Source organism: Linepithema humile, chromosome 7, assembly GCF_040581485.1.
Source record: "Linepithema humile isolate Giens D197 chromosome 7, Lhum_UNIL_v1.0, whole genome shotgun sequence".
Lineage (NCBI taxonomy): Eukaryota > Metazoa > Arthropoda > Insecta > Hymenoptera > Formicidae > Linepithema > Linepithema humile.
In genome coordinates, this window is record NC_090134.1 from 22,321,057 (window position 1) to 22,347,302 (window position 26,246).

Here is a 26,246-nt window from a genome sequence, read left to right on the forward strand (position 1 = left end):
ATCGGTTTATCCGCGGCGTCACTTTCGCGTGTGTAATTATTCACGTTTTCTTTTATCGCGAACACATTGTAACGCAAACATCCGTCCGTGTGTCATCTTCCGTTTCTTCGCAGAAACCGTATGGAGATGAGTTACGTTCGTCGGAGACGCTAAGAAATCCCGACGCACGGAACCGGGATCGAGAAGCAAACTCACCGAAACTACGTTGTTGTCTGCGCGAGTGGTGCGCGTCGAGCGATTGATTCGGAATCTAGGTATGTAAATTTTTCTGTACTATTTTCGCCGAAAGTGAAAATGGCGAGGGTACGAAGCTGCTAAAGAATCAGTGTTGTGTTTTGTATCCCGCATTATTTACCTGAATTTCGTGTGTTTACACTTTGTATCTATTCAAATTCTCAAGGAAAGAAAAGGAGAAGGGAAACGGGAAAAAATTGACGATAAAATATATGTCTTAAAGAGGTAAAATTGATTCTTAATAGCGATTGTCTTTTTAAAATAAAGTAAACATGTATACGACTTTGAACAATTTATGGTTGTGTCAAAATGACACATTTTTTTTGTGTCGCGACATCAGTCGTTTAAACTGTTTATTACTTGTGGCGCGTCCGTGATCGTTAAATACCGATTTTTGCATTGCGTAATCAATCACGTGAAAAAGAGTTTTGTTTACTGCATGCTGGCACCATGTGAAGATTACTTTTTGATTATTTCACGGGACTTAGTAATATGACATTTGAATATACTATTTGAATAGCGTATCCAGTGGAATGTATCCTTGATATACAGGAATTTATTGGTCAGCGCGATAAAAGTAGATAAGACACTTTGGGAACAAAAGATATGAAAGGCGAAAAAATGTTAAACGAAAAGAGTGTTAAACGCATACCAATTAATTATTTTACACCAATTATTTTATACCAATTAATTATTTTACAAATTAAGCATGTTATTCGATATTTAACAAACATTATTTCATGGAGCATAGAACTGGTCTTTGTTTTAAATGTTCTGGTAGATTGTCAGATTCGATGATTTTATAATAAAACGATTAAACTCTTGTGTAATTGCGTGACATATTTATTATTGGCGGGTTTATTTCTTAATTTACAATGCTTTGAAAGTGTGTGGAACACTTAATGTTAACACGCTGGAAATATGTTTTTACACTATTTCTCAAAACAAAACAAGAGAGGAACAATAAAAGCACTGACTTTTCAGTTCTACATATATTCTAGCATATATTATCAAAACAACCACAATCTCCGCGACTGAAAATTATACAATTTATAAACCGAAGAATTAAATAAGGTTTTCGCGATCCATTTAAATATATAAAATTAACAACATTAGAGATCAAATCTAAAAAAAAAAAAATACCAAAAGTTTATAATAAGATTTTATTGTTCTTAACTTTTTTACATAATTTCCACGATGTTTAATATGTTCGATAAGACGACGGTGAAACGCCCAAAAATTATACTGGAAAGATTGTTGTTTAATATTTTCTTCAATTCGTCAGCTATGCCTGAGTTTAAATATTCTCAATATTTTTAAACTGTTTCTCTTTTAGGCACAATTTAATGTTGGGGAATAAAGAGTAATCGGCTATTGGGCCAATTTAATTTCTACTAATTACTTTTTATTATAGTTCGAAATTTCGGGAAAGTTCCCAGAAAGTTCGGGAATTTTCTCAAAATTTTTGGGAACTTTTCCTGGGCTTTGAACTATATTTCTTATTGCCTATTTTACATTTTATTAAATTCGTGCCTAAAAGGGGAATGATTTGAGAATATTGAGAGATTATTTGCTGACGTAACTGACGAAAAAATTAAAGAAATGATTTCAAAAGTGTTTAAAACACTTTTCTGACATTTTATCATTATCTTTCAAAGTATGTTGAAGACTGTGAGGATCATATAAAACATTAGCACCAATAAAATTCTATTGTAAACTTTTTTATTTGGTCCCGGAATTTTTTAAGCGCACAGTACAGACAAGATATTTTTAAAAGAAAGATTCTAAAATAAAAATTACCAACTTTTTCAATTAGATGAATTAGTGTATAAAAATTAAAAATAACGTATAAGAGAACAGCTTAAAGTTGGCTGTAAACAGCTTACAGTTCTTAGAATCAAGGACAGAGCTAGGCGATTTTCTTCGTGCACCGGCAAACCCTTCTATTTTCGAACCAGGTTGAGACGAGAGCGATTCGCCGCATTTCCTAAGCTGGGATTCATGCACTATATTATCCTTTTTGTCGCGCGTCTACACGATCATCCGTCGTTGTTGCTTATTGTTAGCCCCGGGACAAATCTCACTAATGGAGCGACTCGCCGTGCATTCGGTACGAAGTTATAAAGTTAACACTTCGTACACAAGTATCAAAACTATAAAAATTTTATAGTTTTGATACTTTTGAAAAGTTCTATGGTTCTACAAAATATTTATTAAAAGAGTGATTAATACCATTGTTATTGTTATTAAATGAAATTAACTTTACACTCGACTTGATGCGGCATAATAACGATGCTTGTCGTGATTCGATAAGATAACAAAACGCACGTGACATTATTATTATTGGCAATAAATAAGGATTTCATTATAATCCAAATTTTAAATTGCTGGATTTATTTTAATTACAAATTTTTAGAAAGTCTCCTCGCAGTCTAGAAATTTATTTACTAAATAAAAATTATTTAACAGTTTAAAACCATAAAAATTTTATAGTTTAAGGCTATAAAAATTTTATAATTTAAAACTATAAAATAAAAATTATTACATTGTTAATAATAAGGATCATTCTTTTTCGTAATTGTTGTTTTATAACGTCTTAACATGTTTTTGATTAATTTTTTAACATTAAGAAAGATATAGCTTGCTATTATGCTTATATTTTGCTATATGATTTATAAATTCTAGAACATCGATCAGAATTATATCGAAACTTGCTTCGATTGATTCGATAAAAGTTGCACATATATGCATCGTTAATTATTACCGCACTATCTAATCAAATTTTCCTAAACGCCATCCATAGTTCAAGTTCAATCGTTCAATCGGAAGTATGTAGATATCATAAAATTCATTATTGTTGCATGAAGACATTTATCAATATTATTGAATTGCTGAGGTGTTGCTTTTAAAGATAATATCTGAAATATTGTTTAATGTAATTATTGTTAAAGATTTACGAATTCCAAGATACGTAGGGGGTATATTTTAGCAATTAATAGTTCGTATGAATACATCCATATATTTCGCGAAAAAAAAAATATAGAACGTAAAATATATGGATCTATAAATATATGAACTGCTTTATTAACTGCTAAAAAATGTATTTGCTTATCTTACAGTTTGCAAATATTTAACATTGTAAGATGCAGTTTTTAGATTATCTTTACAGGAAAAAACTTGCGAATGTTTATACATATTCAATGATCTTGAGATTCGCATAAATACGTTAATTTATTCACGACAAGTTTCTGGCAAGTTTGGAATCAATTTTATTTTTGTCGTATGTAAAAATTTTTCTACCTTATTTACTAAAAGTTATACCAGCCAAATAATTTTTTCAGTGCAGAGCAAACACGCTTAGCTAAACGTTTAATGTGTTTAAATTCGTCAATGACGTCTCATTTATGTATGCCATTCTTGTTGATTATTAGCGTAACTCTTACCCTGCGTGATACCCATCTTTAATGTGAAACGTTAATGTTGGCGTACGTTGTTGGCCACCTTTTAGCGATAAAAATAATTCATCGAGTTGACGATAAACGGCCATCGTGACGCATAACTCGTGAGCACGTCTGCGATATTTAAAGCGTACATTGTAATTTTAGCGGTTCCCAATTGCGATTTCCAAATCGGAAGAAACTAAAATACGGGAAAGTTCTCTCTCTTCTAGGAATCCCTTGCGGGGTCTCTTATTAACGGTCTCGTGCGCGTGAAATATCACGCGGCGATTATCAAAGTCCACACGGATTCGATTATCAAAGTCACGGGACGGTCTCGCTTTCAATGAGCTTAATCGCGCACGCGACGTCTCGTGACGATGAATCATCGTCCTAACGTTTGAGCACCACGGAGGCACCACGTCCTCGTTCCCCATATGAGATTTCGGCTGCCATGTCACATCGATTGATTTATATAATCCGAAAACGAGCTCCAAAAACGAATCCTCGTACTACTTTGTGAGAATAGGATTTCTAGTTTCTAGGAAAATCCCTTTACAAGAGCTGCTACTTACAAGAACTTATCTCCAAAAATCCAAGGAAAGCACATTTTTCTCATGAGTTTTTCCTGTGAACGCTTGAGAAGGCTTGGATTATAGTCGAGATTATTTATTGTTGGGATCTTTAATTATTTCATTTAATAGTTGCCACTTTATTTAACTTTTCGATACAAATTTAGAGATAAAAGCACGTAATGTAATTTTTTATTGATCGATTGAATTCAAATGAATGTTTCTTTTGAACATTAAAATTACACATTCGTCATACATAACTTTATTTGAAATTTTATGCATTACACATTTTTCATATTCATTAGTTGCTCGGAATATGGCATTAGTATCTCGTATTGATAACAGTGCAAAGCATTAGCATTTTTTGTATAAAATATAGAATGCAAAGTTTTTACAAAAGTTCCAAGTTTTAAACTTTACGCAAATATGAATTTATACGTGTTATTCTAAACAATTATACGATTGAGAGAAATTCAAGTATGCATGATTAAAAAGAGAAAAACATATACATGTATATAGAGGCGATTAATAATACACATAATGACGAGCATTCAATGTGTGGCATATTAATTGTACCAATTAAGCGTCACTGTCATCGCGAGTGATGGCTGTGACACTATCGTCAACTTTGTAAGTGTCACGCACAAACGAATTAATTTCTCAGAAATTATTTGTTTTCTGCTTCTTCAAAATTAAAGACAAGGGCCGACAATTCAACGATATAAATATACGATTTGTATTAATAATAGTATAACTAAAATGACGGGCCGAAATGTTCTATAGCTAAATTATCTACAGTACTTTAGCTGATTTCTCCCAATGAAAAATATTGCGTAATTACAACAAAGAAATTGCGAGACAAAGAGATTGGTTGAAAGAGAAAAAGGAGGCTCTTTTTTGCGCTGCTCTTGTTAACGTAATATTTTCGAAGAGAGAGAAGGCTTTACGTCTGTCGGCATTTACAAAAGAAACCCTCGCGGTCAGTTTTTTTCCGTTGAGAAGCGAAATGTCGTCTGGAGCGAAGCGTCGTATGGATCATGTTGCAAACCCCCGGAGACAAACGTGCGTACAGTAGAAAGTGTTAATAGCATCAATTTACTATTCTTTTCAAATGCAGATGAAGATATCTTCTCTCTTTTAAATATCATAATAATCAAAATAGTAAAGAAAACATACATTCAAAATTGTTTTATTTTTCTATTTATTTCTTATAATTTTTTATGAAAAATGATTACCATAGATCTTTTTTTTAGATTAAAACTAGCTTCTAATTATTTATTTATCGTTCCATAGAAACATATTGGATGTGACGTAAGATGCGAAAAAACTAATTTTGTTTGATGTTCGCCACTATTAACGGACTCTACATTTGTACAAAGTGAAGTAAATATATATGTATCAGGGTTCCGTGAAACCAGGTCAAAAACCTCCGTGGTGGTCCCTCTCGCTTGCATAACCTTGTCCCACAAAGGTGACGCGAGAGGGGAAACATAAGGCGCTCCTTTCTCTCGCAAGGACTCGTTTTGTGTCCCGTCCGTTCGAAAGATGATCCTCCTGACATGCGTCGCATCGCCTAAACTTGTCGCTATGGATAGATTTGGGTGATTTGGGATTAGTTTTGAAAAAAATATAGTCGACAGAAGCTATAGAATTTTATTATCTTCCTTTTTACATAAGAAATTTTTAAGTTACATAAAAAAATACTGGATATTAAAAATGTTCATTTCTTACATACATCTACGCCATGTAATGCTACCTGCCTCAACAATTGATTTTTCTACCATTGCAGCCGTGTTTTTAGCCGTGTTATTTTAGCCGATGTATAAATTTATGTTCAAACATTTGAATAATTTACAATAATAATTCGGGCTCGTAAACCGCTCAGGTAAAACATGCATACGTAATATGCATTTATTTATTTATTGATGTGTAGAATGCCTACACATTCAGTCGAGCTAAATTGTCTGTGAATGTAGTTGATGAAAATTTAATACTGCATAACAGCGATCGATTGCAAACGAAAACCACGTTTTAATTTGTAAAATCCTATTAAAGATATTATTATCTTTTAATCGCATAAGTTGATATAAATAATGCCTCTCTCTTCCTTTCAAGTCAGCAAATAATAAAAATTGAAGTCCATTTAGGACTTGTAAGATTGCTTTATTATTTTGCATTCGGACTAGATAAAATAATTTTTATACTTGTCTGATATATAAAATTTGTTTGGCCATTTAACGACCTTCAGATACATATATTACTCTCGCATTATTGTTGCATTCGTTTCATAACTACAATAATACAATTTTAATGTCGGTGAATATTTAATGAAGCACGTCTCACCGCCGGGAAACAAATGTCATGCATTTGTATTTTGGATGTCCGCGAGTTCATAATATCAGCTGGGCTTACGTGGATAGTGAGAAAATTGTTGACTGATTTTGTATAACAAATATGTGTTATGGAGAGTATTAAAATCCTACCAAAGATGATAGATCGCTCGCATGATCCACCGTCGTGCTGCGTAGTTCCACGAAGCGATGTGAATAAAACTTGATGGGATAAAAGCACAAGCATAAAAATAGACGCCGCAAAACAACTTGACGTAACGTCGTGGCAGATGTTGCATTTACAAAGGGCCCGTCTTTTCGCCAAACAAACGACGATAAATGCAGACGGAGCTGGCCGGTTCTCGCCACCAGATCTTCTTATTATAACGCCACAACAGGAGCTTAAGGTGTCCCCACACTGAATCTGTGCGAAAAGCCGATTGTGTAAATACTATCTTTTCGGTGACGTCCGAAATCCGGAAACGGATAGACATTCGGATAGATTGAGATATTCAACTCAAGTAGACAATATTCGTACGCAACGACTTAGCAACATGTACTTTTATGTACGATGCGATTATTTTTTATTCGTCAAAAATAAAGAATAATATCCTCGTTGCGTGTGAAACGATCTTTAGATCTTTATATCTATATATATTCGCACATACCGTGTGTTTCTGTACAGTCTGTTTTTCAACAATAAAGCCGATCACATTATTATCAAGTGTCTAAGAGGATTGATCATTATCGCGGGAGTTTTGAGAGTGCGAGCGTAGAGGATATCCTGCGCGTGGATGCGGAAATAAAGCAAGAGAGAGAGAGAGAGAAAGAGAGAGGTATCGTCAGTGTCGTAATATATACATTTACAAGAGGCTCAAGAATTAGGTGGAATAAAAAAATATTAAGTTTAGTTTTTATCGAGAATAAATTGTGGATGTATGAAATTGTAATATGATTGGGAACAGAGTGATTTCTCGTGGAAAAATACATGGAATCGCAATTTTAGATGTACCCTGTGCAACGTAACAACAAGGACAATTTTTAATTTAACCGAATATTCATGCAATCGTTATTACGTCACTTTGCGGTAGAGCAAAGACGAAAATTACACGTCAAGTTACGCGACAGACAAAATTATGTTGATTGCCGATACGAGCGTGTCAAGAAACAGAGAGAAAAGTGTCAGGTGTGCCGTTACATCATCTCGTTACGGCGCGTAACTGAAGACGGGTAGGAAAATCCGCCGCGCGGTTCCTGACGCTTCGCGCAAATTGATTAATAACAATAAGCATATGACCAGGCAATGATTTATGTGCAGGATGCGACGTAATTCTGCAGTCCAATTTTTGAGAAAATTGTCAGCTAAAAATATATTCGTGTAAACTTGTGGTTTTGATTTCAAATACAATATTGATTACGCGAAATCAAGATTGTTGACGGTTAGGCATTGATGTTTTGACGATTTTTTTATTATTCCTGTTTATTATCGCTGTCTAAGATTCTTTCCAAGTAAAGACGGATATTAAAAGTTAAAAGTGTTGGCCACTCTCGATGAGGTATGTCTCATTCTCGATGCCAACTACCGCAGTGGCCGACGTACCGCTCGACAGCTCCTCGCGATCGTTAGTCCACGAACGAGTGCTCGCGAGATCGCTACCGTCGCGTCTCGCGTTTTCTCGAAAGGTTCGCGCGCATCCTTCCTACCGGAATAATCTCCCGTTTCTGGTTTTGCACAAAAAGAAAAAAAAAAGGAGAAGAAATAATAAAGCGAGTGAGTTTTCTTCATTTTTGTCGACACGTGTGTCAAGTAACGAGATGTATTGAAACGAGATATTAATGTTGTTAGGGAAATTTCGATCTTAATGTCTGCTTTTATTCAAAAATTATTCTCTCGTGTCTAATCGTGATTGTGCTGATTTCAGCAACCAGCAGAACGGAGCTGCCATCACAGCGACTACTCCACATGTGGACATCGCCGTCCCGACTCAGGATCGGCCGGGCACCCAGGAAAAAGACACAGCCTTAAGCTGATAGCTGTACCGTCAGTTGCCACGGCCGGTAAAAAATGGAAAATATCGATGGATCTAGGAGGAAGCTCTCCTTCCTCGGCTTCGGCAAACGTATGTCGGTGAGTTATCAATGAATATTGAGTATTATTGCGAAAAATCGTAAAAAGTGATGTAGAAAGTTGATTGCATCAACTCCAGTCCAACTGGATTGTAATCTTTATTCAGCCACAGCGTGGCTTAATTTTGAAGCAAAAACGCGGCACATTTATTCGGTTAACATTATTATTTTATTAACAAGACTCACTTCAACTGAGACGCTGTAAATACAATAATTTCTTTCTCCAATCAAAGCCAATTAACTAACATACACTTGAGAGAAATCAAATAAAAAAGATCCAAACGATCGCTATCAATGATGCGACGATAACGATACGGCGATGCGACGATAAACGATATTCCATATCGGAATTGGTATGCGCTTTAACTACTACACAAATGCATATCGCATTACTTCAATGACATAATATCTTATACGCCTGTATCACTACTAAGTTATCGTGTGGTCTTCGTATCGCGGATTCTTACTTCTAAGAATTCCTCACATCGATTATCGACGAGTTATGACGTTGTAGATTCTATGACTTATGCGTCAAGTGTTCGTCGAAATTATTCGCTTTATCGCGCGAAAAACGAACCACGCGTTCTCGCTTTCAGTTTTTCCGGCCGATTTAGCCGAGAGAAGCGAATTAATAAACGGCTGTAACGCGAAACCGTATAGTAATTTCAGCCGCGATCATTCGCCCGGCATTCCGTGCCTTGAACTAATACATTGACTTTTATTTCCGGCACAGTCATCGCGAACTCGACAGATCGCGAAGTTTAGCATTTCTGGTACATAGCGTACAGCAGGATTTCAAAAATCGAATTTGTCTATAACGTAAGTCGGTTCAGCCTTCCCAATCAGCAATAAATGTTCCAATTTCGAGACAATTTTAGGTTTTACTTAAAGCCTGAAGAGAGATAACACTAATATGTGTTCCAGCGACGCGCATCGTTACCTTCTTCCATCTCATCTGAACTTGTTGAGAAGGAGAAAAGGTAGAAAAGCACGAGCGCAAAATACAATATTCATTTATTTGGTCGATTAAATAAATGAGTTTGATCGCGTTTTCCACTTATCGCTATCGAATATAAGTAGATGTAATGAGGTTTGTGAATGAGTCACAATGACCCATGTCACACATTCCCGTGCATGCAAGACGAGTCTCGCATTCGTCGTATGTATACGGGGGTTCGGAACGGCGCGGAGACGCCCGCGCTCCGCAAAGTGGCGTGCGGATTATCGCTTCCATCGCGGTTGTCTCCCAACTCTGACATGGATTCGTAAAAGCGGGACGACCTCGAGCGGGACTGATTGACCTGATTGTTGACGGTCGCAGGTCAATAACCATTTGACATCGTGTGTGTCGTGTGTATGTGCGCGCGCGCGCGCGATCACACGATACGGCAGAAACGCGAGAAACGCGTTTCGTCGGCACATGACTTCGATCGTAGTCGAAAGTTGCCGGGGAACGCTCTGTAATCACGCATTTCCACACGCTATATTTGCACCACAGTTCCTTACGATATGTAGAGAGCATGAATTCGAGTATTCGCCAGCGTAGGCTTGCTATTCACGATGCAGGATCGTGATCATGCATCGTGCATAACGGTTGCGTAAGCTCGGAGAATCGAATCCAGATGCGCTTATCCTTAGGAATGCGAATCATTATCGATGAACGATGGCGCACGATTGCATCGTCGGTGTGACCGAAAACTTCCGGGATGACTCGATTGAAAAAAAAAAACACCTCAAGTTTATAATGAGATTTTATTGCTCTTAATTTTTTACATAATCCTCCACAACGCACTCGATAAGACAAGAGTCAAGTGCCTGGAGTGCGGTAATCGATCGGAACCAAATCTGGTCAATAACCGATGACTTTTTATTTTACAAAATTTACGTTTAAGAGAAAAGCAATTGTCGGGGATATTCGAAGAGGCGTGTAACCGATCAATTAAATAAGATATCGAATCAAGATTTTCATAATACTCTTCAGACATTTCACCGTCGTTTTACCGAATGTCGAGATCATGTAGAAAATTGAAAGCAATCACATTTTATTATAAACATTTAGTGTTTTCATATTAACGCAATCCCGAAATTTCTTACACATTGTGCGTATTTTGCATTAAGATCACACTTACTCTTAATTTCACGAATTACATGTTTTTGGGTGGAATCTTTGTTCGTGCAATATTAGAAATTTCAACGCAATTCGTTGTTTAGCAACTTCGCAAAAGGCGTTGTTTCGCAATTTTTAGCGCATTAATTTCTCAGTTCACAAAAAGTCGCAATTAGTTTCGTCCCACTGACCTGGATTAAAACCAAGTGTCGCCGATTCTTTTGCTACAGGTTGCCGGAAGTTGCTTAATGGACAGGTGCAAATTGGGTCGAAAGGTCCGAAAGTTCGATGACACCTTTTCTTAACTTTTTCAAAAGCGCAAATTTATTTATTCAGAAATGAATGAGGAGTTAATGCTACAAATACTAGATAAGTGCTTTTCTGTTATATGTTCATTGCGCATTGTGTGAATTTGAAGTGTTAACAAACTCGCCCACATGTCATCGCAGGGTGATGGCTTACGCAAGGTTGTAAGCCGCAAATTCGATTATCAAGAGCGGTGTCAATCGTATCCGCGCTATCATCGTAACTCGATCCGCGGCGTTGTCAGTAGAGGTAGACCATTTATGTCGGAGCATGTTGCGCATTGATCCGCGTGAGAGAGATTCCTTCTATGTTCGCGACAATTTCAAAGGTAGGAAGACCTATTTTAAACTACAATAATGGTACATCGCAAAACGTAAAACGCTCTCGTTTATTTTTTCCGCTCGACGAGAAAGATTATTCTTTTTATTACGCAATAATTGTACCAAGTCTCATTTACCGATGCATATTACAAATTGAACGATTAAAATTGAAATACCGAAGTTTGGAAATTTGTCAGAAATACTTTACATATTTCTTTTCGACTAACAAATATTTTAAGAAAGAAAGACGTCCACGCATAATTTCATTAAGATCTATGCTTTATTTCCACTTCCTTTTCATATTCTCTTGTGGTTCATCGTTCTTCTTGCACAGGTTTCCTCAGTCAAGTTCAAGGTTCGTATGTCCATTTAACTCGTTTGTAGCTTACACAGGCTTGGCCGCGTCGACCTCGTACGCTTAACACGTTTCGTAAAGACGAGCGAGAATCTGAAAATAGCATACAGCTAGATCACTGAAAAGCAAATGAGTTTTTTCGATACAAATTTATTTAAAAAATTCTACAACAACATAATCAATAAATTCTTTACACAATACGTTGTATGTGTGTATCAATTTCCAAAACTTTTTTTTCGGAACTAGATTTTGCTTTACTAAAATTTTTCTGTTGACGCAAACATTTAGATATTATTGCGAATCGTGAGCTGACTTGATCTAATAAATTTCCACCAGCATAAACGCCGTAAAACGCGTCGTTTAACACTGACAGAAAGTAAAAATATCGAACGTTATTTCTCCCGTTTTTTCTCAAACCCAGGAGATTCAATCGCACGTGTCTATCGATTAATTGCCTTGTTAATTGCCTTGCTAATTGCGGAAACGATCAAATTACCAGCAGGAAGCGAAGCCCGTCGTTTATCACTAGCCGACAGATACTAAACACTGCATCGATTCCCCCGTCGGTATTCGGGAGGAAAGGTCAGCACCGGCGCGGTCGGGAAATAAACTAGGGAGGCTACGGTTCAGGTTCAAGGTCGAGCGGAGCAGGAAGCAAGATGTGCAGCGCTGGGCCGAGGAGAGGGGAAACCGGCGAAATGCGCCGAGTCGATGATGGAAAAGCTCGTTCATCTCCTTCCCTCCCGCGCAATTGTAGCTGCAGTATGGATCGTTGGCAGCGGAACGTTGGCGATAGTCCATCCCGTCGAGATGGAGCTGCTGGAAGTCAGTGATGGATAACGGATTATCGGTCACCTCCCCTAAAGCTTTCGATACCCGAATATTCAACGCTACTTCTCAATGTCGATTCTCTCGAGTCTCTTTAAACGCGTGAAACTTTCTATTTAAAATTTCTCCGATTCATTCTGAACTTTTCTTTTTTCTCTTTTTTTTTTGTCCCGCAATTGTCGTTATTTGAGAAATGCAAAGGATTGATGCAGTATCCGATGGGAAAAGCCGAACTCGATTATAGTTATCATACTTTTCCCCTTCTTTCTTGCGCGCTGTTCTTCCGGTAGTGATCGATAATACCTCTATGACCTAGGCCTAGCCGGGGTTCTTGTCTCCTTTCCCCTTCCTATCCCTACTCTGTCACCAGCCGCCTACTATTCAGAACTACCAGCTGAGCTTTCCCACCTGTGGTTGCGGAGAGATTCCCCTCTTGCCGTGAGTTTTCTCCTTCTTCCGCTCTCGAGTTGCCGTTTCACTCGGGCCTTTCTATCCCGGATTTCACGGCCGATTGACACTTGTTGCGCCCGTCAGCCTCCGCCAATCACTTGTGCAATGCCTACCTGCGGCAAACTTGATTTCAAATGTCAAGGGGCCGGCTGTCATATCTTTCACGTTTTTTTTTTTTTTGCGTAAGATTAAGTTGTAGCGAAATGTAGCTCTTTGTTATATAAGATGCCTTTTAATTTGTGTCATTTACTCAACTCGGCTTTGATTTACTTTGGTTTCGACAGTGAATTGTGATAAATTCAGAGATAAATGGTAGGGAAAAATAAACCTTAATTACGAAATATACAAAGTTTTTATTTTTGACACAAATCATAAACAATTATGTCCAGTGCAAATCTCCACTTGATATAATAAATAATCAATGAAACATTCGCATACAATCATTATGTAAATAGCGAAATGACTGACACATCACAAGTCTGATTAAAATCAGGAAAGAATTGTAAAAGATTCGACGAAATAGTTTCGATAAGCACAGACGCATCTGTCCCTTTTATTCCTTTTTTTTTTCACTCACTTTATTTACTCATATATACTTTAAATCAGCACTCTTCTCTTCTCTATCCTTCAAACTGTTAATTCACTTTACGAGTTACGTTGAACGCAACGCGAGAAAATTGGTTTCTTATTTTTTTGTTCTCTCTTCCATCAACCACTTATGGACAGCAGCATCATGCTTTCAAGATGCTATTAAAGTCCCACTCTCGTTTTTTATTAACACGATATCTATCAAACTTTTCTCCTTTTCCAATGTGCACACAACGTCGTTCCCCGATGGTTCGATTACTCAACTCAATTTAACTTTAACGATTGGACTGGAATCAGAATGCTCAACATTATACGGCCATTGACCAAGAAATTGGCTCGCACAAAAGGAAATTGAAAATGTTGAAGGGTTTATGAATCAAGTGGGAGGAAAAAGAATGAGAAAAACGAAGGGGGGTTGATTGAGCGTATATGGGGTTGTTATCGATCCGCGTGTGCCACCACTTCCTCTGGGGCTGTCGCGCGCGTTCCCCACCCGTGCATTTCCTCCCTCTCTCCCTCTTCTCTCCTCCCGGTTCGGCACCACCCTCCGCCGCACTCAGTTTGGATTCCTCCAGCTCTGCGAGCGCTGACCGGCCGGGTTGCCGCTCGGCCCGGGATGCCATGCCCGAAGCCGCCGCCGGTTCCTCCGGGAAGTCGTTTCTGCAGCGGGCACGGGGCAAAGTTCTCCGTTGGCTACGACGCTCCCTGCGGACGACGTCTCAGGTGAAAGAAATATCCCCCGGGTCTCTCAAAATCTCGTCTACCCTAATCCCGCTGGCATTTGCAACTTTCTCATTCGTGAGAGAGCCAAAGTCTCTCCGTATTCATCCTGTAGCTGTTCTCCGAAATATCCTTTTGTGCTTGGAGCACTGTTCAGTGGAGTAGCAACTTAAAATCTGTGATGCTCATCATGCGAAGTGTAAAAGGTCAATTGAGGCAGCGGCTCGTAGACTTTAGACTTTGTGCGGCTTGACATATGTACGAACTCTTGTTTTTCCTTGTTACCTTTTCCTTGTTACTCGCCTTGAAAATCTGGAATTAATCAAATCTTTAAAGTAACTTATCAAAATGTAGAATGTTTCAAAATCCGTTTCTTCAAAAAATGACAATCAAGAAAGTATTAGAGATATTTCTATAATATATTTTTATGAGCAAGACCTATCGAAACAATGTATAATATAATTTATTTATCAAAAATACACTGTTACACAAGGAATATAATTTCATTATTTTACTTTTTCCGCAACGAAGCGGGTTTTTACGAAGATATTCTTATATGATTATTTGTGTTATCAAGGTATTATTATCCATTTTTGCTTATTGCAAAAAAATTCTATTGAAAAAAAGTCATAAAAACCTCACGTGATCTTCTCACAAGATTAGAACGTTGTACCGCGTGAAACGACTATTTTCACAAGTTTCACCACGTTCTTGGAGGGTGACAATTCGCAAGAGAGAACTTGGCAGAATTACCGTTTGTCTTGATAGTCGTGCCAGATGACGTACCGGTGAGTCCGATGCTGCCCCGAGATTTGTTAGTGTAACGTAACGATAGACAAGTTTTGTAGACGTATTCTTTTCGCAACGATAGACAAGTTTTTTTAGACGTATCTTTCTCTTTTTCGTAATACTATAGAATGACATTAGCGCATTATTTTTGTCGCGATACAAAATTCAAAGTCACGTCGAGAGTGTTAACTTGATTCCGCGCGAGAGAAAAAAAGTTCCATGACACCGGTTTTATTGGAAAAACGGGAGTATTTCTGTGAAGCACAAATCTGTCGCGATAAAAGCTAAATTTTGATAAACGTGTTACCAAGATCGATTCTCAATGGCTCTTTGACTGTGAACAAGCATTGTGTGCTTGACCTGAGCTGATATTTTACTAACAATAAGCGTTTGACAAAGTTCAAACGGTGTTGAAGATCCAATTGTTGATTCTGCGAAAAAAAGTTTGATTGAGATTTAACTCAATCACACTAGACACACACAAGCGCGCGCTACACGCGCGCTATTTATTCTCTCTCTTTTGAATACAAAGAAGTATATATTATAATATATTATAATTCTATCCAAGAAAATAAATTAAACTTATTTTTTATTTTTTACGTCTAATACTAACACGTTCCGTGCTGCGCTTGTTTTGTGCTGCATAAATAATTACATGACTCACTGATGAGGACCGAATTTGCGTTTATAATTTATGTATGCAATAAAATAAAAATTATAAAAATATTATTAAAAAGAAACGTACAAAATGCGCTAAAAAACAGAATTAATAAGTATTTTTATTGAAATAATTTATGAAATTAATGCAACATTGCAATATATATTGTATTATGTTAAAGCATGATAAATAATTTTGATCTAATTTTTCTCTTAAAGTGAAAAGCGCTTAATTGTTACTTAATTAAGCGCTTAAAGTTCATCGTGAGTTATCGGTGATGCACGTGGCACGGAATATGTTAAAAATATTCTTATGACACTGAATGATATACAGCATCATAAGTGCATCAACAATTATATCTGTATCTGTAATCTCAGGTCGACGGGCATGGCGCGGAAATGGGACCGGAGCTCGACGAAGAGATGGAGAAGGTCTTTGCGATGGACACCGGAGAAAAATTCGACGTAGCCCGACTCGGTTCGCCCTCGGAATCGGCTGGATCCGATCGAGATCGCGATCGTGGATCATTATCGCGATATGGCGACCGCGACTTCAATCGTAAGCATTATTTTTTTTACTTTTTCAAATCGGAAAAAACGAAAAAAGTTGCATTATTTGGAAATTTTTGTACTACTTGAACTTTATGTGCATCATCAAAAGATTTTAGGCGCTTTAATCTCTTCTATATAAAATTTCATCAAAATTAATGCAAAATTAATTATGTCAATTGAATATACTTGCGAACAATTGTTCTAACATGGTGCATTTTTTAGTAATTTGCCGTCTGCGCTTAAGAACTCTTTTTCAATAAGATTTTTTGTTATATTTCATATCTTTGTGTATTCTCTGTTTGCGTTGCTCTTTTTTATACGACAGAGTTTGCTATTAAACAAGAAACATAGATAAGTAACTAAATGATCTGTAGAACACCGAAAAAGGAGTTACCCTCATCCGCACATGCCCCTGAAGAGCCTGCATTCCAGATCTATGCGGCGACACCTTTCACCGTAAGTAATATTCATTAAAAGGAAGACACACACACACACACACACGCATGAAGCGAAGTCTATTTTGATGCGATATTTCGCTGATTGGATTTCGTCAACGAAAAAGCGACTTTATCTCTAATGTATTTTGATTAATTTATGTTAGTATTCTTAATAATTCTTGAAATTTGTGCAGCGTTTAACTTAATTAAATATAATTAAATGTAAATTAAAATAGATAGATGTAAAAAAAAAGATGTTGCTCTGAGAAATAACTTGACCTGATTTTTGAAGCTTTCGCGTGTGGCCATTTTTCCTCTGACAACTGAATTTAGAAAATCTTATATTTTTCCAACGTCCTTAGTGAAGGATCGGCGGCGGAAGTGTCCGCTGAGGAAGATCACGACAGCGTCCAAACGAGGAGTAAAGAAGTTCATGAGATTGACGGATTAAACAACAGCCAGCAGCCAATCGTCGCAACTGAAACCCAAGCCGAAGTCGACGAGGAAACGGCGGAGGAAACCGAAAATGTGGGTAGCAGCGAGAGCGAGGCGCCAATCTCGGAGAGGGCGGCTTCCGGTTTCAGCGAAAGCCCGAACGTCGGCAGTCCAAGAGTGCAATTTGAGAAAATCAAGGAGGAAGATGCACCGAACGTGCAAGCACCGGAAGCGCCAATGGGTGCCGACGCTCCGAGCCACGAGGAAGACCGCAAGTGTCGACGACATCAGAAGCACGAACACAAGTAAGTCGACTCGATATTATACGGCTTACAAAACACAAGAGAAAAAAAAAAAGATCACAATCCATACTTGACACCTTGAGTTCAGATCTTAATAGTAATTTTTATTTCGTGCGATAGTAATAAAGCGGAGAGAATAACATCTCAACTGTGAGACGGAAATACGGGTCAGAATAACTCGCCGGTTTGAATATCGCGTCTGCGGATATATCACGTGCATGAAAACCAGATCATCCTCGATATTGAGGCGAAAGTTTAAAACGACCGACGGTCGCATTTCATGTCACGATTTTACGGATTCATACCTTGCGCTGCATCAATGTAATTATGTACACGAAACGGTCGACCTTTATTCCGTACCATCCCGGGCGGCGAGCTAGATTCACAGCGCGACAATTCCGGTACGGAGCGGTACCAAGCCGAGTTGATCAAAGATTTGCGAGGTGTGTTAAAAAATGTATACGTACATCAACGACTTGATTTAGATTGGACTCTTCCTCACAAATAAAAACTCTACGCGAGATAGAAAATGAACTGTTTCCACGAAATAAATAAAACAGTATAGCTACGAGAAAAAGATAAGGATAATCAAAGCTCGAACGTGTACGTAGCTGCGTAAATGAATCGCTATTATGTCAACGGTAAATCTATACGCCAATTTATGTTGTAAGCTCTGATTGACTCTTTTCTTCCCATTTCTCGTTTTATTTCTTCTCTAAATATAAGTATGCTTCGCTCTTAAACGCGTGACCTAATTAAATAATATTCTTTTCAGACGTTACCACTACAAATCTCGTAAGTACTCTCTGCAGGAGGACCCACAATGGCGAAAACGGTCGGGAGCCGGTCTCCCGGACAGCTCGAGCCTGCTAACCCGACGCGTCAGCGTTCAACCGGAAGAAGCGAGCACTCTACAGGAACTTGACATTGACGATTTGGAATCACATCGTAGCGATGATCCGCGCGGCATGCGTCGGCATAAAAGCGCCTTTTCGACGGTGCAGATCGGACGGCGGAGGGAAGGTGGCATACCGCACGATACCTTCAAGAAGATGTACGATCACTCGCCGCATGAAGTGTTCGTCCAGTTGGACGAGCTGCACGGCTTGGGTGAAGAGCGCGAGTGGCGAGAGACTGCCAGATGGATTAAATATGAGGAGGATGTCGAGGAGGGTGCTGACAGGTGGGGCAGGCCTCACGTGGCCTCCCTTAGTTTCCACTCGCTGCTGAACCTACGTCGTTGCCTGGAAACCGGCGTGGTCCTTCTCGACTTGGAGGAAAAGGATTTGCCTGGTTTAGCCTACAGGGTGGTCGAGCAGATGGTTGTTGAGGAGCTGATTCTATCCGAGGACAAACCGGTTGTGATGAGAGCGCTGTTGCTCAGGCACAGGCACGTGCACGAACACGAACGTGGCTTCCGATTCGGCGGCAAAAGGAGCTACTCCAGCTACACCAGTCTTCAGGTAATTCGCCTAGTAGTGACAACGCTCGCTATGTGTCCGTCGTGCGCGCGGAAGCGGCCGACTTTTAACTGCCAGACTCGCACACGATCATTGCTTGTGTTAGGAAATAAATAAGTGTCGACGAATGGTGGAGAGATAATCGATATTACTCAACAGGTTATTGTTTGCAAGCTTCAGGGTTGCTATATATAAATTCGATTTGACGAGTCCCACCTCTCAGTCTTTGCTATTTCATATACATAACCCTGGCTTCGTACATTTCAAATTTTATATATGTATACATGTATAATATATACTCTGTATATTATTATTATGTATTGTTTTCGATAATATGTCGAAAACGAGAAATAATCGCGACAAAACTCTCACTGGATGCTGATGTATTACCGCCATATTTGCGTTGAGATTTAGAAGAATGAGTTTCTTTATACGAATTCCGCGGTCTACGGGAAGATCACCTGCGAGAGCGACGTGTCGCGAACAGTAGTGAGTAGCCGTAGCGGATGATAGCGGGAAATAGATGACTGACAGTGTGCTAATGTTATTTCCACAGTCCATCTGGCTGGAGGAAGAAGATGCTGCGCGGGAAGCCGCTGAGAACCATGTAACCCAACATGTAAATCTCTCGTTTCCCGAATCAAACGCAGTTTTTTTTCATTCTTACTGCTGATTCTTCACTCTGTTTACTCGCACTTTTCACACGAGTTTTTTTTTCTTTTTTCTACTTTTGACCGTAAACTCGGCATGATTTTAAGGGGCATTGGGCGTATACGTCCAGCGATTTTATGAAATCTTGTCTTGAAAAAAATTAATTACTGGATTAATACACGGGGAAATAATTTCTTGGGTGAAGTCTCTCAATATTTTTAATTTTATACATGTTTTCTATGTGTGCTTTGTACGCTTAATACCAACAATATATTAGTACAGAGTTTACACTTATCACATTAGACCATCATTATCAGTTCTATAATTAAATATGGCACACAACATTGATCAAGATAGTTTCTCATAAAGTTATAGTTCAGTGTAAGATCCATTTTAGCTGTAGTCCTTCATTTTTTTAGTCTTAGCGTGGTGAAACTGGTGAAAAGCTTATTTAAAGGAAACCGAATTTTTGCACCGAATCCTTCAATTTGGACTGAACAAGTGTCACAATTCGCAAATCTGAATAAGCTTGCAACAACAAGATCGAAACGCCTACAGCTTGCAATTTTTTCATTGTGTTTCGTCTCCACCTTGTTAGTACGACTGGCTTTAAAGTCTGAATTAAACTGACTCTAGAAATTCGTGTAGTGTCGCTCGTTAATTGTTAGCGAACACTACGAACGCTTGCAGTCATGTATTGCTCTTTTATTCATTAGATTTGACTTTCATAATTTACTATTTTCTTTTGCCCAAGTTTATGTATTGAAGCAAATCATGATATGACGCGTCCGTTGCATCAAACTATTTCACGCACTGCGATATCTCAAAGATCGACTTCTCGAATTGTTACCTCATATTTTTGTGTATTATATTATGTAGTATATGCGTATCTAAATATACTGTAACGATAATGAATTTGGCATAGCGGTTTTCCACTTTTTGGTTCTAAATTGATATTTCTAATCTATTTTGATTGGTATTTCTTTTCTTAAATCATGTAATTCTAAAAGAAATCACATTTTTCTGCTACATTTTTATTCCGTTTGATTCTAAGCTTTTCAACTTCTCAGTTTAGTTCTTTTGTTGCCAGAGAATTATTATTATTACATTTAAACAGCAAACACACAATATCATGGAATTAGATAAATAGATGTCATCCTATAATTTCAGAAATTTTTACTTTACATTTTTGTGAGAAATGAGTTCTGTTTGCGATCAAATTACTTTTTTTATTTATCACATATATATATTGTAGTATATGCTATCTGTAACGAATTAGTGGTACAACTAATTACCTAACAACCTGTGTGTTCCTCTACTTAGCACTTGTTGACACAAATTATACTAGTTTCAAGATATTGAGACAACGAAATTCTATAAAGGAAAACTAACGTAATTGTGTTTTCTTTTTCTTGATGGAATTCAACTTGTTAGATTTTTTTCTAACAATTTCCGAACACTCGACAGAATCTGCACGATGCGAAGCCGAAGATCGTGGCATCGAATCTGGCGCTCGACAGTAACCATGCCGTGGTGGTCGACATAAAGGAAGAACTAACGTACATGAGCAGTAACGAGGACTTGAAGAAGGGTCAGAATGAATACATCTTGAAGAGGATACCTGCCGGTGCGGAGGCGACAGTTGTCCTCGTCGGCGCCGTCGACTTTTTGGACCAGCCGACAATAGCTTTTGTGCGATTGGCCGAAGGTGTGTTTATACCATCCATCACGGAAGTCAAGATACCAGTCAGATTCGTCTTTATTCTATTGGGGCCGAGAAACGCTGATCTGGATTATCACGAGATCGGTCGATCGATCTCCACTTTAATGGCGAACACATCGTTCCACAAAATCGCTTATAAAGCCAACGAAAGACGAGAGCTGCTGTCGGCGATCAATGAGTTCCTAGATGATTCGATCGTACTACCACCGGGTGACTGGGAGAGACAGGCGTTATTGCCATTTGATGAACTCAAGGCGAAGAGCGAGGCCATCAGAAAGAGGAAAGCGAAGGCGCTCGAGGAGAAGAGCAAGCCGGTGCAAAGCGAGGCGGCCGTGAAGAAAGGTAATTGTTCAAACTTGTTTCGACGAAATGTTGAAATGTTTATTTGTCAAAGCAATAAAATTCATCGTATTTTTTGCATTGTCCTTAATTAATCGTTATCACCTGTGACGAAGCTCTTTTAGCTGGCGAAGAGGAGAAAAAGCCACCGGAGGATAGCGACGATCCACTGCGACGCACCAGACGACTGTTCGGCGGCCTCATCAATGACATCAAGCGTCGCTACCCTTTCTATTTGTCCGACCTCAAGGATGGTCTAAACTCATCTTGTCTCGCGGCGGCTATCTTTATGTACTTCGCCGCGCTGTGCACCGCCATCACTTTCGGCGGTCTAATGAGCGACAAGACGCAAAACTTGATCGGCATTTCCGAGACCCTAATCTCGGGCTCATGGACGGGCGTGGTGATGGCGTTGTTCGCTACTCAGCCGCTGGTGATCATCGGCACGACCGGTCCGCTATTGCTCTTCGACGAGAGTCTGTACAACTTTTGTTTGGCGAACGAGCTCGAGTTCCTCACCATACGGGTGTACGTCGGCATATGGATGGGGATCATCGCCGTGGTGATCGCGTGCGTCGAAGGTTCCGTCCTTGTGCGGCTTTTCACGCGCTTCACCGAGGAGATCTTCACCGGACTGATCTCCATCCTTTACATCGTCGAGACGTTCATCAAGCTTTACAACTACTTTGTCCGTAATCCACTTCTGCACGAGTACAGCTTCGGACCGGATGCCAATGACACCACCTATCCACTCTACGTTACCGAGATGAGGGTCAGATCGCTGTGGAACGGAACCGAGGAGAATCTAATTTTGGAATATCCGCGCGAGTTGATACCGAGCCGCGACATTGCCAAATTACCCGTCAACCAGCCCAATACAGCTCTGATGTGTACTATCCTTTGCCTCGGCACCTTCCTTGGCGCTTATTACCTGAGGATTTTTCGCAACAGCCATTATCTGGGTCGTAGTGCTCGACGAGCGTTTGGAGACTTTGGCGTGCCCATCAGCATAATTGTCTTTGTTCTAATCGATTATCTGGCTACGGTGAAGACGGAGAAATTGCTGGTTCCCGAAGGACTCTCCCCGTCTGTACCCGGCAGAAATTGGTTCGTGTCTCCCGCTGGTTCCGAAAAACCTGTTCCCATCTGGATGGCGCTAGCTTCTGTAATACCGGCTCTGCTGGTTTACATTTTGGTATTTATGGAGACTCAAATATCGGAGTAAGTAGTGCTTAAATTCAGTCGGCTTTCAGCAACGTATGCTCTTGACTAATCACTCGATCGCCTTGTAGATTGATCATCGACAAGAAGGAACGCAAGCTGCGAAAGGGCAACGGTTACCACATGGACATCGTAGTGGTCTGTCTGATGAACATGGGATGTGGACTGATGGGCGCGCCCTGGTGTTGTGCCGCATCGGTGCGCTCCCTCACGCACGTGTCCGCCGTGACCGTGATGTCGCGGACTCACGCGCCCGGCGATAAGGCGCACATTGTCGAGGTGAAGGAGCAACGGGTGAGCGCCCTCCTCGTCGCGATACTGATAGGCGTGAGCGTGCTGATGGCGCCGCTGCTGCGTCGAGTACCGATGTCCGTCCTGCTGGGTGTCTTCCTCTACATGGGCATCTCGTCGACGAACGGTGTACAGCTGTTCGATCGCATCAAACTGTTCTTTATGCCGGTCAAGCATCACGGCACGGCAAAGTACGTGCGCCGCGTGCAAACCTATAAAATGCACATCTTCACCTCCATACAGATTCTGTGCCTGACGGTGCTGTGGATCGTTAAGAGCACCAGAGCCGCCTTGGCTCTGCCATTCTTCCTTATTCTGATGATACCGCTGCGCTCACAGATGCGCCACTATTTCACCGCCGCGGAGTTACGCGCTCTTGATAGTAAAGGTTCCGAGCATGAAGTCGAGGACGAGTTGGACTTTTACGAGGAGGCTCCGCTACCTGGTTAGACTGTGCCTTAATCGACTATTCGATATCACTATATATTTCTCTCTCTCTCTCACATGTTTTTTTCTGAATTGTCTCGTACCTTCCGAAACTGTTTAACTCGTATACCTGTCCTGCATCAGGGTCTCCTAAAGTGTCTAGTGACAGTCCGAGAGTACAGAGTTCTATTTTCATCAGATTGAAGTATAAAACGTATTTTCTGGGTCCATTGTTAGAAAATTGATAAGCGGTGTAATGTTTAGATAGAGATAAGGTGTGCACATAGGGAGGATTGTTAACGGTCGATCAGACTGTTGGATTTCACGATTTTCGGTTACACAAATGTTTCACTCCATCAGTTTTTATTTGCATCTAGTTGTATTTCGTTTTAGGCCTTGTTTCTACGGCTATGTGTTTTCAATTAGATCGATTTATAATAATGTTTCATGAATCTCTTACGGATTCTCATTTGCAAGAATTTATCAATAATTTTACGAATCTCTAAAGTTTAAATTGATAAAGTTTTGTTTTCGTATAGTTTCAATGAGTTTGAATGTAGTGTGTCGTCGATTTTCTTATTGATTTTTACAAAATTTTGGACGCGCGGTTATTCAATTCTTTTCTTTCGTAATCACATTATTCCGGCCGTATTTGTTTCAACTACTGTTTTATCGGAGAGGCTAAATAGCCCAATTGTACATTTTTAAATAATTGTATTATTCGCACAGCCTAATGAATGCTTAAGATACGTTTGCGTTCTTGAAATTAAATAGGAAAGCAGTGCCTCTGAGTGCCTCAAGTTTGCGCTTGACGATATATATAATGCTCAGGAAAGTTCAGCTAATGGCACAGCTTAAAGATAGTGCCAAAATCGAAATGTTACGAGGATGTTACAACAACGCTTGGCTAATGGTGATTGGAAAGATAACCGTTTCACCGATCCTTCCTTTTTCTCTTCTTCCTATTGAAAGTAATTTATGAATTCCAAATTTTTGGATCATGCGTGCTAGTCACGTTTTAGAAAATTTCTTTTTTACAATTATTTACACGTAGATTTTTAAATTTTTGCGAGAATTCTATCAAACGTTTCAATCCCATGAATTATTATATATTTAATAAATCTATATTATCTATATAATCCTGGAGACTTGAGATCCAGGAAAAGTTACATTAACTTTTAGAGGGCAGAGGTTTTTTTAAGAAACCATGAAGATTCACTCTGTACAATTGTATTCGGTTGTTCGGCAAATTTTTTAGTTTTTTCCCCCGTAAGAATAAAATTGAAAGAAATGGAAAAACCGTACAATGTTTCGCGCAGCCCTCTAATGAGTAATCTCTGTTTTCGTAGACTTTTCCATCTACATATTCTTAAAATTATAATCAATTGTAATCCCTTTTATGAGAGATTCCGACGCCTCTCTTAATACATACATATACACACATTTTTAAATTTTCATAGGGACTTACATACGCATATTATTACGAGGATCAAAAAGTAAAGAGACATTTAAGAAATCAAACTCTTTAAAGAAGTATTTTTCCTCACGCGCACATGAATACTTGTATACACATAAATTCTTCATCTTCTTTACTTGCACAAGTACTTATACATTCGCGCGGATACTTAAACAGAATTCTTACCATATGCACACATATATATACACACCTATTTTTTATATCTACAGACATGTCCCCATAGATTTCATAAATCTTCACGTGGATTAATTCTTCGATTTTGCAATGATTATTGAAATCCTGCAGGTCGATACAAGGTGCATTGCAAAGTATATTTACTGAATTTGTCCTGCGAATTCTATCGTATAGGATTCGTGCACGCATTTATTCCTAAAATACGATGGTTTTAATTTACTCTTACGGTTTGAAACCGAACAGACGAGGTTCGCGCGGACGCTATGAGTAAGACCAAGCGATCGATGATGCTATAATTAGAGTGGTTCCGAACTATAGTAAGGGTACATAAGGCTGGTGAAAGAGGCAGAGTTATAGTTAACCAAATAAACTATTTTCGAACAAATAGAGCATATATATAGATATATATACACATATATGTATATATATAAAGAGAATATACTGTATTTTCATTCATTAGAGTATTTTACTAAACTTCCGTAAAGTCGTTTCTGCTTATTACATTTATCGATTGTTAATTAATCAATAGTAGGCATGTGTATATATACATATACTTGTGGAGGCGATACTTAATCATTGTGATAGCAAACAGAATCGCTCGCAGAAACAAAAATTGTACTTACGAGCACTTAATGTTAGAGTAATGAATTTGTAACGCAGATCCTAATTAGCGTTTAAACGTTATCAATCCATAGAAAATTATCGATATACACACATATACACCCACATGCGTTACGGTACCATTGATATTACATTACCGAAGCAAATTGTTATGCAGCGATAGGGCGATTGTAAATAATCTAGTTAACATACAGTATTAAAAAATAAAAAAAAAGAAGTAATAATTAGAAATAGGTTCTCAATAGCTGATTTACGCCTTAAATTAGTGATCGAGGAAATAAAGGATATTTTAACTGATCCGCCGTTTATTATATTAT

The 26,246-nt window shown here is 38.7% G+C and overlaps 1 protein-coding gene and 1 long non-coding RNA gene across 9 annotated transcripts; one reads left to right on the plus strand and one right to left on the minus strand.

Annotated features, from left to right (window-relative positions):
* The first annotated feature begins 39 nt into the window (after nucleotides 1-39).
* Ae2 (Anion exchanger 2) lies at nucleotides 40-26,226 on the plus strand. 8 transcript variants are annotated; one of them, XM_012369160.2, is made up of 10 exons: nucleotides 40-254; nucleotides 8,496-8,701; nucleotides 16,199-16,379; nucleotides 16,747-16,828; nucleotides 17,172-17,549; nucleotides 18,322-19,009; nucleotides 19,563-19,625; nucleotides 21,125-21,722; nucleotides 21,836-22,940; nucleotides 23,012-26,226. In XM_012369160.2, the coding sequence occupies exons 2-10, from the start codon at nucleotides 8,639-8,641 to the stop codon at nucleotides 23,679-23,681; spliced, it is 3,828 nt and encodes a 1,275-aa protein (XP_012224583.1). In that variant the 5' UTR covers nucleotides 40-254; nucleotides 8,496-8,638; the 3' UTR covers nucleotides 23,682-26,226. The 8 variants fall into 8 exon arrangements, with proteins under 8 accessions (XP_012224583.1, XP_012224587.1, XP_012224588.1 ...); XM_012369164.2 differs by having other exon boundaries at nucleotides 19,563-19,613; XM_012369162.2 differs by lacking the exon at nucleotides 40-254 and adding an exon at nucleotides 6,526-7,409.
* Nucleotides 11,483-13,627, minus strand: LOC137001234 (uncharacterized). The gene is made up of 2 exons (XR_010891320.1): nucleotides 12,285-13,627; nucleotides 11,483-11,881 (listed from the first exon to the last, which is right to left on the minus strand). It is a non-coding gene; the product is annotated as an uncharacterized lncRNA (long non-coding RNA).
* Nucleotides 26,227-26,246: the final 20 nt, after the last annotated feature.

What these genes read in the sequence shown, in the direction of transcription:
- Ae2 (XM_012369155.2), top strand. Translation starts at nt 14,084, where the DNA reads ATGGGGTTGTTATCGATCCGCGTGTGCCACCACTTCCTCTGGGGCTGT. An exon ending in CATCAGAAGCACGAACACAA is followed by an intron (nt 17,550 to 18,321) that starts GTAAGTCGACTC and finishes TATTCTTTTCAG; the next exon opens with ACGTTACCACTACAAATCTC. An exon ending in CCAGCTACACCAGTCTTCAG is followed by an intron (nt 19,010 to 19,562) that starts GTAATTCGCCTA and finishes TTATTTCCACAG; the next exon opens with TCCATCTGGCTGGAGGAAGA.